We start from the raw sequence: 16993 nt of genomic DNA, 5'->3' as shown, positions 1-16993 counted from the left end.
CTATTCTCTGATTGCATCCAGTTCGAATCGTTGATTCAACCTTGGTGTAAGCTATATTGGATTGTAAGTATGACTAGCTTTATAGATCAGTATTACTGGCTTTAGTGAAGTGATGAGAGGATTTGTCAGACTTTGTTTCACCCTTTCGGACCTTGATCATCCTGCCCTTAGGCTTACAAAAGGTAAGGGATATACAGGGTTAACTTCACCTGTAATGATCCGGAAGTAATGATGGTGTTTTTCATCGAATTTATGTTTATACTCTGGCTGCTAAACTAATCACGTTAGGATGTCAACTATGTTATCCAGTATCCTGTTTTGGCTCTCAAGAAAACCTAGTTCTTTTTTTTCACCAAGTCATGCGTGTATACGGGGGAAATAGAGGGTAATCCCCAGAATGGGTCTAAGGCCCCCCTCCAATAGAACACTAGTGATGTGTGGCAATTGAAATGCATGTCTTGGAAGGATGGGGGAGTTGGGTTGAGGTTTCCATCCAGCTGGAAAAATCAAGTCGTACTACTGCTACCCCTGAAAGTGTGGCCGATGTTTGGTAAAATTCTAGTTGATTGACTTCTTGCTATTTCAGAAAGGGTCTAGGTTAGCAAAATGAAACTTTCGGGGATGTGTCTATAGGCTAAAGTATGTCCCGGGAAGGTATTTTGAAGTACCTACCTCCACTCCTTCTCCCTCTAGAGGGCCCTGACCTTTCATGACCTTAGAAAATATGTGTGCTATAAAAGTGAAATGTTGCAAAATAGACCTTCTGCTTGAATGAACTACATCAAAATTGTTTTCAGCTCCACAACTTTGCTCAATCCCAATTTATAAGGTTTTAAAAATATGCAAATACATTTCCTAAATTTTGAAAAAAAAATTGATATGGCTCAGAATTCTACTCAAATAACAGGAATTGCCTTTTCAGAACTAAAGGCCGAGAAAAAAGCAACATGTAATTGAAAATTAAGGTAAAATCTTGTTTTGTCAAAAGTTTCAATAGATAATAGACCTGTCATGTAGGCGAATTTCAGGGCTCTCTAGACGGAGAAGGAGTAGAGGTGGGTACTTTAAAATACCTTCCCGGCATATACTTTAGCCTGTAGACCCCTCCCTGAAAGTTTCATTATCCTAACCTAACCCCTTTCTGAGATACCAAGAAGTCACTCAACTAGAATTTTACCGAAAATTTTCCCACACGCAAAATTGAGCAGCCACAGAGAAAGTACAAAACTGGTACCTCACAATGCCGTCAGATGTCCTACCTAAAGGATAACAAAAGGACCAGATATCAAAAAAGGTTCTAGGACAGGGACTGGTTAGTCTTCAATCACTTTTGGGCTTAAAAGTAGAAACAAAGACTGTAAAATTTTAGTTTAGTGACTTTTGGCTATCTCGAAATGGGGTTAGGTTAGGAAAATGAAACTTTCAGAGATGGGTCTTTCTCTCTCTCTCTCTTGAAAGGGTAAGGCTAAAGTATATCCCGGGAAGGTATTTTGTAGTACCTACCTCCACTCCTTCTCCCTCTAGAGGGCCCTGACCTTTGATGACCTTTGAAAATATGTGTGTTATAAAAGTGAACCTTGCAAAATAGATCTTCTGCTTAATTGAAGTACAAAAAAATTGTTTTCAGCTTCATAACTTTGCTCAATCCCATTTTATAAGGTTTTAAAGATATGCAAATACATTTCCTAAATTGTGAAAAAAACATTGATAAGTCTCAAAATTCTACTTAAATAGCAGGAATTGCATTTTCAGAACTAAAAGCAGAGAAAAAGCAACTAGTAACTGAAAATTAAGGTAAAATGTTGTTTTGTCAAAATTTCAATAGGTATAGACCTGTCATGTAGGCAAATTTCAGGGCCCTCTAGAGGGAAAAGGAGTGGAGGTAGTTGCTTCAAAATACCTTCCCAGGACATATTTTAGCCTGTAGATTCATCCCTGAAAGTTTTATTTTCCTAACCTAAACCCTTTCCGAGATAGCAATAAGTCAATTAACTAGAATTTTACCTTTTATTGTACTTTATTCAAGCAGAAGTATTTTGCAAGATTTCACTTTTATAACACACATATTTTTAAAGGTCATCAAAAGTCAGGACCCTCTAGAGGAAGAAGGAGTGGAGGTAGGTACTTCAAAATACCTTCCCGGGATATACTTTAGCCTGTAGACCCATTCCTGAAAGTTTCATTTCCCTAACCTAACCCCTTTCCAAGATGGCCTAAAGTCAATAAACTAGAGTTTTACCACAAAGACTCAATTTCCGACCGAATGGACATCCTCTGAAATTTCCATGGTGACAAGGGAGATGTTAGGGACGGAGGGGGGAGCCTCCTTTTATACAGAAAAAAATTCTGCTCGTTTTGAGGTTTAGTATTACGCTTTATTTTCATAATAACTGTGTACACAAGAAATATGACCAGAAATGATGATAGAAATATGACCAGAATGATAAGATCAAGGAAAAGACACAAATTTGTTGTCTTTTATTGAATTTCATTTAATTTTTTAGCGTTTTTTTTTCATTGGTTTTGTTGTGCTTTCCGTGCTTGTTTTTTCCGTGATCATATTATTTTGTTCGCGCTGAAAAAGAGAGGCGGTTGTTCTCTCGAAATTTTCGCTTTCTTTGTTTTTTTTTTCAGTATTTTCATTTGGCCTTTAAAAACCCCATTTTCGATCGTTTTCTTTTTTTATGTTGAAGCAATGCAATTTAATGGTTGTTGGTAATGGACTGGTTTTTGAACTAATTTAAGCGTGTAAAAAAGGCATTGCATAATTTAAGTTGATTGTGTTGGTGTAGTTCATTATCAGCAAGTCAGTTGTGGCGCAATTAACCTTCATGCTTTATTTTTATGTGAATATTTACCGGCCATTGGTTGTTGTTCAATCACGGTTCAGAGGCTAAGCGTTTACTCCTAAAGTTGCTCCAAGAACTGCAACTAGTATTCTAATAATTTTATAAAATGTATTTTTGTAATGTTTTCAGATTTGTACAACTTTTTAAAGGATGATCCCTGTGCAATTTACAAAGATAAAGAGTCAAACACATCTTTGACACTAAAAACTCAAAATGGAAGAAGTAGACTTAGCCAGGTTGGCCTGAGAAAGGTTTATTTAACCAGAAAAATTGTGCGAAAATTTATTTCATAGTTCAATTCTTTAGAAATACGCTGATCACACCCTGTTTGTGTCTTTCATAGCCAAATGTTTGATCAAGGTTTTGGACTCTATTCTTGTTTTGGGGGAATATCCGTGTGTTGTGAATGTACAAAGACTAAGTCAACTGCATGTATCGGTGGCATAATTTCAAAAATATGAGTATTGAATTTATCCAGCTTGGGTTTTGAAAGGCTCATCATGGTTTGGAAAAACCTCGGCCTTTTGCGTAGACGCCGGACGGGGTGGGTAATAAGGAGGGATGACCTCATTGTTCTATAGGAAGACACTAAACAATCATATATGAATAATAAAACTGAGAAATATTCCCATTTATTTAGTTTAAAAAAATTCCTGATAGAACTTACCCCTTTCCACTCCTTTTCGAGGAATTTTCTGAGGGTGTTCATGACCTGTTGTAAGCGAAAAAAAAAACTATTTTAAAGAAACTGTCCTATGATAAAAATTCCAATCAACAAAACCATTATTCAGAGTCAACAGTGATTTGTAATTATTATTTATATATTTCTTTTGTTTGGGAGGGGGGTCATCTGCATTTTTTATGTGTTTCGAGTCGGAAAAAAAATCAGGGGAAGGGGGTTCAAAACCGGTACCCCCTTCTGGATACAGTCTTGATAAGACATTCTTCAAATTGAAATCAAAATTATACTGTTGGAATTACCAATGTCGAAACTCCTCTAGAAGAGTTTAAGATCATCCATCTTGAAAACCAATAAAAATCACAGCATTTTGCATATGTTGCAAGGTAGTGTTTCCGTATTTTCTTTCTTTTCCTAGTTAATGGCGCCACTTGGGTGTGCTTTTTAGCCATTTTGTGGCTTAGAATAAAAATTTTGGCCATAAGGGTCAAATTTTTTTTTCGTGAGTTTCTTAAAATCTAGTATGTACTGCTACGTGCTGGCACATTTGTTTCTATAGTTTTTATCCCTTTTGTTCCATTGGACATTATTAGTTTGATAAAAATTGCGTGTTCTTTTTTATTCCCCCCTCACAATCCTGGATCTGTCGCTGGGAAACATCGAAACATGCAATATATAAATTCTTCACATTCATTTCTATTAAGCAGTTCATCTATTTATTAACGACACTTCACGACTACATAAGGTCTTGCGTTTCGGTCGTGAGTCAGTTATGATCGAACCCTGGGCCATGTATTTCCGGCAAAGATCGATCCTTTATGCCAATACCAGGGCTGTCAATTGGGAAGGTTTTTGTTTCCTCCCCATAGATTTTTTTTTTTTGGGGGGGGGGAGGGGGGTGTATTTGTTTCAGAAAAACAATATATTTGCCGCCCTCCTAGATTTTGTAAAATACATTTTGTTTGAATTTTTGTGAAATAAATCATTACCCTCCCTACATTTTCGTGAATTGGTACTCCTGGCCACCACAGGAACTTTGTATTCATTCTATTTATCTGTATTGGAACTGTTCGCTATCTCACTGTTGTCCGGTCCATTATGTGATGACCTACTAATTTTTCAATTTTGCAAAGATTTGATTTCGAAATTTACGGTGGATGATTTTTATTCCTCCACAACTATGTTTGAGCTCAAAATATCTGTAAATTTACTTAAATTAAATGCCGAGCATCAATTTATAGTGCAAGACAAAACGTTCCTTCTGCATTGAATTCCATATTATGTCTTGACATTGAATCACCAAAAAATAATAATGTAAAACGGGAAATTACTGTTACGAGAAAGAACTTCTTAAGAGAACCCCTCATTCGATATTATTTACAATGAAAATTAGAAAGCCAACCTGCACTAGATATAAAAAAATACTTTAAAACATAATTATAGAGCGATGGTGAAACTTAATACTAATAAATATTACCCGTAGTGGGAGTTCATCGGTGAAAACAAATTGAAAGTGTTTTGATGTTCTCTACGAGGATAATATATTGTTTCCAGTAAAGCGGGGCACTCTTCCGTCCCGCTCCTGCGATTTTCGCTCGTTTTAAGTTTAGTCTCGGTCTTCACGCGCATTTGAACAAACATGTTTTATTTTTATTTTATTTTTTCTTGCGTGCGATGTTTCATAAGATCGGGTTGGGTTGTTGAAACCAGTCCCCTTCTCAAACTCGGCTATGTTATTGGAACTTTTATTTTTTGTAGCCATTAAATGGTTCTGAATGATATGCATGAAATTAAGTCGTAAGCATGTTTACAAATCACAATATTTATAATTTAGGACGTCAGAATTTTTGATTCCCCCTTGGATCACAGGCTTTCATTTGTGCATTTGTTTCGTAAAACTCATTTTAATTTTATGCCTTATCCTATACAATTTTTGCATGATAATGATTTATATTCATAATCTCTTTAATGTATATCTAGTTTGATCACCTATGATCATTATGTAAATTACTTTATTTTCATATTCACGCTGAAATTACCCTCAAAAACTTAGTCAAATATTAATTAATAAGTTATGTTTTGACCCTGTTTTTGCTCCACAGCTTCAAGTCAAATTTGTCTTGACAGGGTTAATAGTTTAGTTTCAGCTATAGCAGGATAAATAGAAAGATGATCGTTGTGGTTTATGAAAAAGGTATGCGAACATTCTAGTTAAAGAACAGGAGGGGGCTGGAGCTAAGGTTCTCCTAAAGTTTTCCAAATTCAGGCGGAATTTTTCATTTAGAGAATCTCTCCCCTACCTCTTACTTCTAAGTTTAAGCATTGTATGCATGAATATTTAGAACGCATGAATTTCTTATTATCTGGGTATCTTCGTGTTTGCAAGCAAACATAAAGGCCGGGGGCGGATCTAGATCAAATTCTTGGGGGGGGAATATGACATGGGTGCCAATAAAAACAATTTGGGGGGAATGTGACAAAGGTGCCAATAATTGACCAAATTGAAAAATTTACTTTAAAAACAGAAGAAAACAGGGAAAGAGGGCGCCAGAAAAAATCTTGGGTGGGGCAGCCCCCACCCCAAGCCTCCTGGATCCGCCAGTGATAAAGGCAAAAGGTGTGGGGCCTGATCTGCCCCGAATAATCCTTTGCAAATTCTGTCTCCACGTTAAGAACTTGAAGGGCGCTATAGAATTATCTAGTAATTTACTTTCAGTATAATAAATTCGGATTAAACATTGAAAAATTAATGATTAAACAGAACCATCACTTCTTGTTTTGCTGCCTCAAAACCAAAGCCGTATCCAGGATTTTGTTCGAGGGAGGGGGGTTACCAAAGAAAACTTTATAAAACAAATCGATATTTGTTTATATGCATTTTGTTACGTTTTTACGAGTCGGAGAAAATTTAGGGGGGGGGGGTCAAACCTCCTAACCCCGTCGATACGGCCTTCAGCCAAACAAAAAATTTCAACTACATCTATTTTGCTTATTAAAGCGAATGCTTCAATCTTTTTGTCATCAAAAATGTTATAATAAGAAAAATATTCCACTAAATCGTAAGAAATGTGGGTTTTGAAACGTAGCGTTAAAAAATAATTCTGAAAAAAAGTTAACCTCTTACGAATATTGTTAATTTTTTCGTTGAATCGTGGCTCATATCTCTTAGAATGGAAAATGTCTTCAGTCAAGCATCTACATAAAAAAAGGCTCTTGATCAAAATTTATTAACTATGGACTAGTAGCGTCAATTAGCGTGGGGGGGGGGGTTGAGGGGGGCATTGACCCCTAGATTTGGAAAAAATCTTTTGAGGGTATTTTCATTGGAAAAGGCCATTTGGTATTTTTATTGAAAAAAATAAAAAATGGCCCCTCCCCTCGTATATTGAAAAATAGATACGTAACCTAAAGCTCTTTCCCAGGGACTATGGGAAATCATGTAATCTCCGGAGGCTTCTTTTTTTTTGTAAGACCGTTGGTTCGATACGATTGCTCACGAAAAAGAACAAAAAAACACGCATCCGTGATCTTTCTTCTGGCAAAAAATACAGAATTCCGGGTTTTTAGAGACAGGAGCTTGGAATCTTTACATTAATGCTCTGTGATATGTTGAATCTAATGGTGTGATTTTCCTTAAGATTGCTTGACTTTTTTAGGCATTTTCCCCGTTTTCCGAAAATCCTACAAATTTTCTCATGCTCGTAGCTTTTGATGGGTAACGTTAAACTTGATGAATTTTATATGTTTGTTATACAAATTCCGTTTTTTAGAGTTTCGGTAACTAGTGGGCCGAGTCGCTCCTTATTTATAGTTCGTTACCAGGGATTGTTTGATGATTGTCAGTGTGAACTCGTTAGTTTTGCCAAATTATGGTTAACAAAAGAACACTTTTTTTACATGAAAAATTGTTTAGTTATGTTTAGAGCAAGAATAGTAAAAGCCAAGTTTTAGTGCTCCAAATAAGAAAAAGTATTCGGAGTGATTACGGAGGTAATTACGTTGTTTTTTCTTTATAAATTTCAGACCTCTTTTCAAATCATACAGAAAATCCTCTTACCTCCTTTCCCCCGTGTAAAATTTCCCCTGAAAATCTCCTCCGTAAACTTTCTTCCCCATAGTAAATTCTCCCTTCTCTCTTCCCCAAGAAAAAAGAAAAATCTCCGTATATTTCCGAATAACAAATACTGTATGTAAACGTTGGACAATTTGCGTAACTTACAGTCCTTTCCCCAGGGGCTCCAGGAACATGTGATCATCAATGGTATAATTATCGGACATTCCAACCATGCTGAATCAAATGGCTATCTTACAGTTTTGATCGGATGTCTTTGGGGGGAAAGGAGCTGGGAGGGGTTAACTAGCTGATCTCCAATCTTTTTGGTCACTTTTGATGTACTTTTGGTCACGTTTGGTAGAACTTATGATTTCTGTTTGAGTGTCCTATCTGCCTGTCTTCTAGAACCATTAGTTCGGTACGATTGCTCCTTTGAAAAATTAAATAAAAACAATAATAGTTTTTTTTAACTGTAAATAAGGAGCGACATTAGAACTTAAAACGAACAGAAATTACTCCGTATACGAAATGGGTTGTCCCCTCCTCAACGCCTCGCTCTTTACGCTAAAGTTTGACTCTTTTTGCCACAATTCTACTTTTTAAAACACTTAAAAGCTTTAGCGTAAAGAGTGAGGCGTTGAGGAGGGAACAACCCATTTCATAAACGGAGTAATTTCTGTTCATTTTAAGTTCTAATGTCGCTCCTTACTTACAGTTTAAAAAAAAACTTTTTTTTTATTTAATTTCTGAACGTTTTTGAATTAATGCAGGTTTGATTTTGGCTCTCCACACATAAATTATTAAAATGAAATTTGCATATTAATTCCTTTTTTGGCTAAGTGGCTTTCTCTTAGTTTTGATCAGACGATTTTGAGAAATAAGGGGTGGGGAAGTTACATAAAAAGGCAACTATAACTTTTAATTTTTAACGAACGTTTTTATTAGTAAAAAATATACGTAACTTAAGAATTAACTTACGTAACAAACTTTTATATTTTTACATTTTTATTATGTATATAAGGGGGTTTGTACCCTCGTTAATGCCTCGTTCTTTACACTAAATCGTAAGTTTTGTCTCAATTCTTTAAGAATGACCCCTGAATCAAAAAGGCCGTAGAGTAAATAGTTGAAATTACTAAAAATACTTTAGCATAAAAAGCGAGGTATTTATCTCCTCCTAAATACCTCGCTCTTTATGCTAAAGTATTTTTAGAGCCCCTCATATGCGTAATAATCTCTGTTCGTTTTAAGTTTCAATGCTACTCCTTACTTTCAATTGAAAAAAAAAACTTTTTCATGTTTATTTCTTCATTGTTTTTTTATAGTAGTTTTAGAAAATCCTGCGCCCTTTTCATTGAATTTCTCTTCCCCCATGACATATTTCTCCAAGGAAAGATCCTTCCACATAGCCCCCTCCCCTCAGTCCCACCCCCAAAACCAAAAAAATCCCCCTGAAAACGTCTGTACACTTCCCAATAACCATTATTATATGTAAACACTGGTCAAAGTTTGTAACTTGCAGCCCCTCCCCCAGGGACTGTGGGGGAGTAAGTCATTCCCAAAGACATAGTTATTATGGTTTTTGACTATGCGGAACAAAATGGCTATCTCAAAATTTTGATCCGTTGACTTTGGAGAAAAAATGAGCGTGGAAGGGGGCCGAGGTGCCCCCAATTTTAATTGGTCACTTAAAAAGGGCACTAGAACTTTTCATTTCCATTAGAGTGAGCCCTCTTGCGACATTCTAGGACCACTTGGTCAATACGATGACCCCTGGGGAAAAGAAAAAAAAAACAAACAAGCAAATAAACACGCACCCGTGATTTGTCTTCTGGCAAAAAATAGTAAATTCCACATTTTTGTAGATAGGAGCTTGGAATTTTTGCTATAGGGTTCTCTGATACGCCGAATGCGATGGTGTGAATTTCGTTAAGATTCTATGACTTTTACGGGGTGTTTCCCCCTATGTTCCAAAATAAGGCAAATTTTCCAGGCTCTTAACTTTTGATGACAAAGACTAAATTTGATGAAACTTATATATTTAAAATCGGCATGAAAATCCGATTCTTTTGATGTATATTTTAGCGTCTAAATTCCGTTTTTAGAGTTTCGTTTACTATTGAGCCGGGTCGCTCCTTACTACAGTTCGTTACCACGAACTGTTTGAAAAAACAAAACAAAAAACAACACACACCCGCTATCTTTCTTCTGGCTAAAAATACGAAATTCCACATTTTTGTAAAGAAGAGCGTGGAACCTCTAAAGTAGTGTTTTCTAAGATGTTGATTCAGACGGTGAGATTTTCATTGTGATCGCTTAACTTCTTAGGGGCGTTATCCCCCTTTGTAGGAAATCTGGCAAATTTTCTCAGGCTCGTACCTTTTAATGGGTGACATTAAACATAATGAAGTTATGTTATTAGATCGGTGTCATTATGAACTTTTTTCTTCTGCCGAAATATGGTTAGCAAAAGAAAACCTTTCTTTACTGAAAATTTATATCTAGTTATGTTTAGAACAAGGATAGCGGTAATAGAAATAAGATATGTATACTCCACATGCAAATACTCTTTTTGTAGTTCGATTTTATTACATTTTAGAAAATCCCTGTTTTATCAGGACAATGAAGTTACTTCTTTATCATATGCAGACTGGACTAAGACTGATCCAGGGGCGTAGCTCTGTCATTTTATTGATGGGGTAAAAAAGGTTCACATCCAGAGTGAAGGGGCATGGGCTATATAAAAAGAATTCCCAATCCCCCCTTGCCACCCCCAAGCGACGACACTGACTGGTACCCGTTTCTGTTATAGTAAATCACAGGTCTACAACAGTAGCTCCGTTTTAGGCCACCCCACATCCAACAAGGTGTTGGGCACATGATGCCCGGATTATTGTTTTGAAAACTTTTGTTTGGGTCTTAAGCCGTGTTCAACCATGCTATTCTGGCATGTTCTTATTTGGAAAAACCCCGTATCCAATAGGTTTGGAACCAGTAGACAAAAATCCTTTGAAGTTTCGCAAGGTTGAACACGCAGAACCTGAAAACGATTTTGTTGAACCCGCTTGAAACCCGATACCTGGGAACGGGACTGATACATTTATAGTCTCTTAAGGCCCGTTTTCAGGCCACTCACATCCAATGCGGAGTTCGGCACGGGTTGTGCAGATTGTCGTTTTGATTACCGTGTTCAACACGGGTTTAAGTCTTTTCAGAGCCCATGTTCAGCACGCTTGGAACTTGTAAGATGAAAGCGCTGTAAAGTTTGGCTGGGTTAAACACAGAGAACCTGAAAAGTTTTTTCGTCAAACCCGCTCAAAAGACACTTCAAACCCGGTGTCTTAAAACACAAGTGTGCTTTTGAGAAAATTGCTTTGCGAGAAAAATTGAATGTCGCTTTCGCGTAAGATTCCCGATTTTTCAAGGGACACCTTAGTCTCTTATGAAGTTTTTTTTTTGTAAAAAAAATCGAAAATTTGCAAAAACTATATCAGGGAAAAAAGTATTTTTGGAAGCCATGAACCCTCCGTGCAAAAATGCTCCCTTAAACCGTCAGTGCGGGCAACTATGTAAATTTTTTTTTTTTCAGGACTTGAAGCAGAAGAACAAACAGAAGTTGATCAGATTGAAGAGAAGTTGAAAGATGCTATCGATCTTACTACTCAAAAATCCCAACAGGGTCGAGTTTCCGCCCTAAAGACATTGTGCAACTTTCTATCTTTGAAGTATCTGCCTTATTTTGTCTTCGACAGGTCTGTGTCTCAATTCAAATATATAAATAGCTGAAGAACAAATTACATTATGTTTACTTATTCTTATGAATCTAATTGTTGTGGTTGAAAATTAGTGAGATTTTCCACTCGGAAACCTACCATTAAAATCCCACAAAGGTATGTTGATCCTCTTTGGAAGACCTAGGGCCCAGTCACAGTGAGATTTTTCTATTACTAATATCTAGCTAGCACTAATTCGAGCCAATCAGAAAATTATAATAATAGTAATTTATTGTTACCCTCTGCATACAACACAAATACACTAAAGAAGAGTTAAAAAAATGAAAATAAAAATAAAAAAGGGCACAGAAACAAAAAGAACTCGTACAATTCTTGACAACTTCAAACACTTTAAAACACTTTTTTATTAAAAATAAAATATTCTCCAATCGGCTACCAAAGAGTTTACCTTATGAAATTATGTAATTCTAAGGAAGTGTTGTGGGAAGTGCGGGTACTTGACCTGCCTGTCCCCAGCAGTTTAAGGCCTATAGGCCAGCCGGTATCAATACGGCTCTTCAAACTCACTCCCGCTCCCTTCTGCACATTACATAAATATTATTGAATCAACCCTTTATCCATTGTCTTCTTAATGCTCTAGTATATGGATTAAACATCATAAGTTTTCACAGCTAGTGACGCTAGGTACTTGATACAAGGCATGTCAGCGGAAAATCGATAATTCTGCTGGAGTGGTCAGAAAATCTACGTGACAGTTCGTCCATTTTTTTTTGACAAATCTCAAAAGCACCGCACCGTTGCGAAATATAACTATTGTACAAATGGAGATGCTTAGAAAATACTTGCAGAACCCAAAGAACATTATGTGAAAGATCTGATTGTTTCAAATTAGCGCAAGCTAAATTTTCTTATTAGTAAAGCCGTAATGTGAATGGGTCTTTCAATACTTCATCCGCAATGTACTAGCTCATCGGTAAAACCTATCAAAAGTTACGAAACGGCTACAATGTTAAAGGGAAGGCAAAACAGAGTCTTAAATTCTGATATAAAAGTTAATTTTCATTTCATATCTTTTCAGTTCGCTCTGAGTGGTCATATTTTTGAAATCCTAGCTATTCCACACCTTTTCACGAAATAGTTTTGATAGGCGATGGCCAGGGGAACTAAACAAATTGTCGTAGAGCCGTTGAAATTAAAAGAAACTCAACTGATTATGCATCCTTAAGCAGAGATAGGGTGAGTCCGCACTTAACAAAGCGAATGAAAAACGTATTAATATAGCATAAAATAAAGTTAGTAACCGATCGAAGCGAACCTATATGTGAAAACATCAAGGGCTAACTGCCAGGATTTTAGTAAAAAGTTGCCTAAAATTTTAATAAAACATGGTTGAATATCTTTTTTACCTCTCTTAGCTGAACTTTTATGAGGCTTTGTCTGTTGCCATTTTCAGTATTTTAGTTTATCTCCATTTTATCGAAGTTTTAAGTGAGTTATACTTTATATTGATTTCTTTGTTTTAATCTATGCGTTATATGTCCAATATATATAAGCGTTATATGTGAAACATATGCTTAGGTTTTATTTTAATCTTATTTTATCTTATTTATTTTCTTCAGAAAGTTCTTCAGCCCACATAACTTCGTGTTTTCCTGTGATTACATAAAAAAAACTAGTTTTTCTAACTGAAAGTAAGGAGCGACATTAAAACTTAAAACGAACAGAATTTACTCCATATATGAAATGGGTTGTCCCCTCCGCAATCCCTCGCTCTTTATGCTAAAGCTTTTAATTGTTTTAAAAAGCAGAATTGTGGTAAAGAGTCAAACTTTAGCGTAAAGAGCGAAGGAGGGGACAACCCATTTCATATACGGAGTAATTTCTGTTCGTTTTAATTTTTAATGTCGCTCCTTACTTTCAGTTAGAAAAACTAGTTTTTTTTTATGTAATATCTGAACGTTTTTGAATTAATGCATGTTTGATTTTGGCTCTCCACACATAAATTATTAAAATGAAATTTACATTTTAATTCCTTTTTTGCTAAATGGCTTTCTCTTAGTTCTGATCAGACGATTTTGAGAAATAAGGGATGGGAAGGAGGCCTGGTTGCCATGCAAATTTTCGGTTACACAAAAAGGCAACTATAAATTTTAATTTTTAACGAATTTTTTTATTAGTAAAAAATATACATAACTTAAGAATTAACTTACGTAACAAACTTTTATATTCTTAAATTTTTATTATGTATATGAGGGGGTTTGTACCCTCGTTAATACCTCGCTCTTTACACTAAATCGTAAGTTTTGTGCCGATTCTTTAAGAATGACCCCTGAATCAGAAAGGCCGTAGAATAAATAGTTGAAATTACTAAAAATACTATAGCATAAAGAGCGAGGTATTTATCTCCTCCTAAATACCTCACTCTTTATGCTAAAGTATTTTTAGAACCCCTCATATGCGTAATAATCTCTGTTCGTTTTAAGTTTCAATGCTACTCCTTACTTTCAATTGGAAAAACTTTTCCATGTTTATTTTTTCATTGTTTTTTTTTATAGTAATTTTAGAAAATCCTGCGCCCTTTTCATTGAATTTCTGTTCCCCCATGACATATTTCTCCAAGGAAAGATCCTCCCACATAGCCCCCTCCCCTCAACCCCACCCCCAAAACCAAAAAAAATCCCCTGAAAACGACTGTACACTTCCCAATAACCATTATTATATGTAAACACTGGTCGAAGTTTGTAACTTGCAGCCCCTCCCCCAGGGACTGTGGGGGAGTAAGTCATTCCCAAAGACATAGTTATTATAGTTTTTGACTATGTGGAACAAAATGGCTATCTCAAAATTTTGATCTGTTGACTTTGGAGAAAAAATGAGCGTGGAAGGGGGCCTAGGTGCCCTCCAATTTTCTTGGTCACTTAAAAAGGGCACTAGAACTTTTCATTTCCGTTAGAATGAGCCCTCTTGCAATATTCTAGGACCACTTGGTCGATACGATGACCCCTGGTAAAAAAAACAAAAAAAAACAAACAAATAAACACGCACCCGTGATTTGTCTTCTGGCAAAAAATACGAAATTCCACATTTTTGTAGATAGGAGATAGGAGATTTTTGTAGATAGGAGGTTTCTCTGATACGCTGAATGCGATGGTGTGATTTTCGATAAGATTCTGTGACTTTTAGGGGGTGTTTTCCCCTATTTTCTAAAATAAGACAAATTTTCCAGGCTCGTAACTTTTGGTGACAAAGACCAAATTTGATAAAACTTATATATTTAAAATTAGCATGAAAATCCGATTCTTTTAATGTATATTTTAGCATCAAAATTCCGTTATTTAGAGTTTCGTTTACAATTGAGCCGGGTCGCTCCTTATTACAGTTCGTTACCACGAACTGTTTGATGCAAAGGCAGTGTGGTTTTCTTTGTCAATAGCTATTATTTTTTTAAATAAATTCTTTTAGATGGCGTCCTATTGAACAAGATAAGTGGTTTTCCTCAGATTTGTATGGTATTCCCTGGTTAATCCTTGATTCAATCTGTCAGCATTTACCAGTGTACAATCAATCACACTAGTAAATGACGAAGCTTGAAAATGTTATGAAACGCCGAAATCTAGATGACGCTAGGAACTTTTTTGTCGTGACGAGCTGATAAACTGAGATGTCTGGCTTGACACGCGTCTAGGCATAAAATTTTACTTGACGTGAACGTGAACGCTACTTAAAAATACGGCATACAAGTTGATTGAAGGATTTTGTGCTATCAAGATTTTGTCAAGACAAGGAATTTTTTTTTCTGACCCGGTTATGTATCTTTTTTTCAAAATATCACTCTGGATGTATACAAACTTTTTTATTGTGAAAATATCAGGTCCTTGCAGTAAATGAACCCGAGAACCGTTTTTCAATGTCTCCCATCTTCTCTCTTATCTATTATTTATTTCGTTTAACATAACATTTTTTGAGTTACTGCAGCTGTAGTGTCGTGTAAGTGTGCACTAGTATAATACTAATTTTTTATTCCTTACTTTTGTGAGGCTTATATCATCGTAAAACTGCCAAATATAATGTCATCCAGCTCAGGGGGTTCTAAAAAGTGCAACTGTGAGAGCCATAATACCAAAATTGGGTATCATGAAAACATGAAATTCTTGGAAAACCACAAAAATCTGGAAACCCCCCTCCTTCCCCTTACATAACTACGTGATCTATACTGTACTAAAAGCTCGGTTAATCTTAATCTTTTTTTTATGTAGACTGGGACAGCTCAAGCGTGCAACTGCAGCTCACCTCAACTGCACCTGAACAACACCTCAGTTGCAGCCCAACTGTAACTGTACCTCAAATGTGCAATTTTCAGTCTAAAATTTATATTTTAAATTCTTATTTTAGATTTTTTTTTTATTTCAGGCGTATGACATTACAAGACTGTGCAGAACGAGCGCTGAAGAAAGGAAAATGCGCTGAACAGCAGGAAGGAGGAAAGTTGGCTTCTTTGCTCTGCTTTCAAATGGGTCCAACTCTTGATACGGAAACGTTATATAAAGACATGAGATCCCTCTTTCTTACACTTATAAACGATACTAGCCTTGGGATTGGTGCTAGAGAACAATGCTGTTATACTTTAAGTAAATTTCTTTTATAAGTTATCAGCTTCTGTTAATTATTTATTAGGTTAGCTTTCTGAACAATCGTCATTATTTAATTCCATTCGTCATAAAATCCTGCATTAGATCTGCTATTGCCATGAATTTAGTAATTTTTGTGCACCTTGCCTACATCCTATTAGGAATATAGTGTAATGATAGTTAAGCTAGGTATAAGGAAATAGCTAAATAAAGGTCAATAATAATGATACTTTTTGGTTACATGGGACCTTTAAACCTTAAGGCCATATATCCATTTAAGTATTCTCATTTGCCTGATAATTATCAGGTCAAATCGTGCTATGATGAAATGACAAGAAGATCAAGTCAGGTCAAGAAATGACCAGGTCAAGTGACAAGAAGAAAAAATTAAATAAATTGTAAAATAAAAAATTAACGAGCAATAAAGCCAGCGTAAAAATTAATGAAGTGAGGTCAAAAGACAAGAAGATCTAGTCAAGAAGGTCAGATCAGGTCAAGCAATGATCAGGTCAAATGACAAGAAGAAAAAAATAAAATAAATTGTAAAAAATATCAACAAGCAATAAAGCCAAAGTAAAAACCAATGAAGTGAAATCAAATGACAAGAAGATCAGAGCAGGTCAAGCAATGATCAGGTCAAATGACAAGAAAAAAAATTTAAATAAATTGTAAAAAAAAAATCGACGACGAATAAAGCCAGAGTAAAAACCAATGAAGTGAAATCAGATGACAAGAAGATCAGGTCAAGAAATGATCAGGACAAATGCCAAGATGAATGGATTAGGTAACTTGCAAAATGTAAAATCTATGAGCAATAAAGCCAAAGTAAAAGTCATTGAAGTGAAATCAAAGACTAGAAAAACCAATAATCAAAGAAATGCATAATGACTCAACCTTCACATTTGAAACCAAATCACGTGTTTGAATCCTAAATCGTTTTAGACCACCAAATGAAAACGGAGATAAAATACTCTTCCTATACGAAGCGGGTTTTTAGGTATTTTACAGTACGAACCAATCAAATTGATCCTTAGAAATTATTTTTATTT

General features: G+C 35.7%; 1 protein-coding gene and 1 long non-coding RNA gene across 3 annotated transcripts in view; one reads left to right on the top strand and one right to left on the bottom strand.

Moving 5' to 3' along the window:
* LOC136034595 (uncharacterized) overlaps window positions 1-16993 on the bottom strand; it is a 254523-nt gene that overhangs the window by 186179 nt on the left and 51351 nt on the right. The gene's annotated exons all lie outside the window — the stretch shown is intronic.
* Window positions 1-16993, top strand: part of LOC136034582 (interferon-related developmental regulator 1-like) — a 62463-nt gene that overhangs the window by 15654 nt on the left and 29816 nt on the right. Inside the window, exons 1-3 of one of the 2 annotated variants that reach the window (XM_065715836.1) lie at window positions 36-182; window positions 11172-11334; window positions 15727-15944. In XM_065715836.1, coding sequence (XP_065571908.1) covers window positions 113-182; window positions 11172-11334; window positions 15727-15944 — 451 coding nt within the window. In that variant the 5' untranslated portion in view covers window positions 36-112. Of the gene's footprint in view, window positions 1-35; window positions 183-11171; window positions 11335-15726; window positions 15945-16993 lie in introns of those variants that run through there. The other variant, XM_065715835.1, reaches the window with a different exon arrangement.

This window comes from Artemia franciscana, chromosome 13, assembly GCF_032884065.1.
Source record: "Artemia franciscana chromosome 13, ASM3288406v1, whole genome shotgun sequence".
NCBI classification, from domain to species: domain Eukaryota; kingdom Metazoa; phylum Arthropoda; class Branchiopoda; order Anostraca; family Artemiidae; genus Artemia; species Artemia franciscana.
The sequence above is the reverse complement of the archived record's forward strand: the minus strand, read 5'-3'. Positions and strand labels throughout refer to the sequence as shown.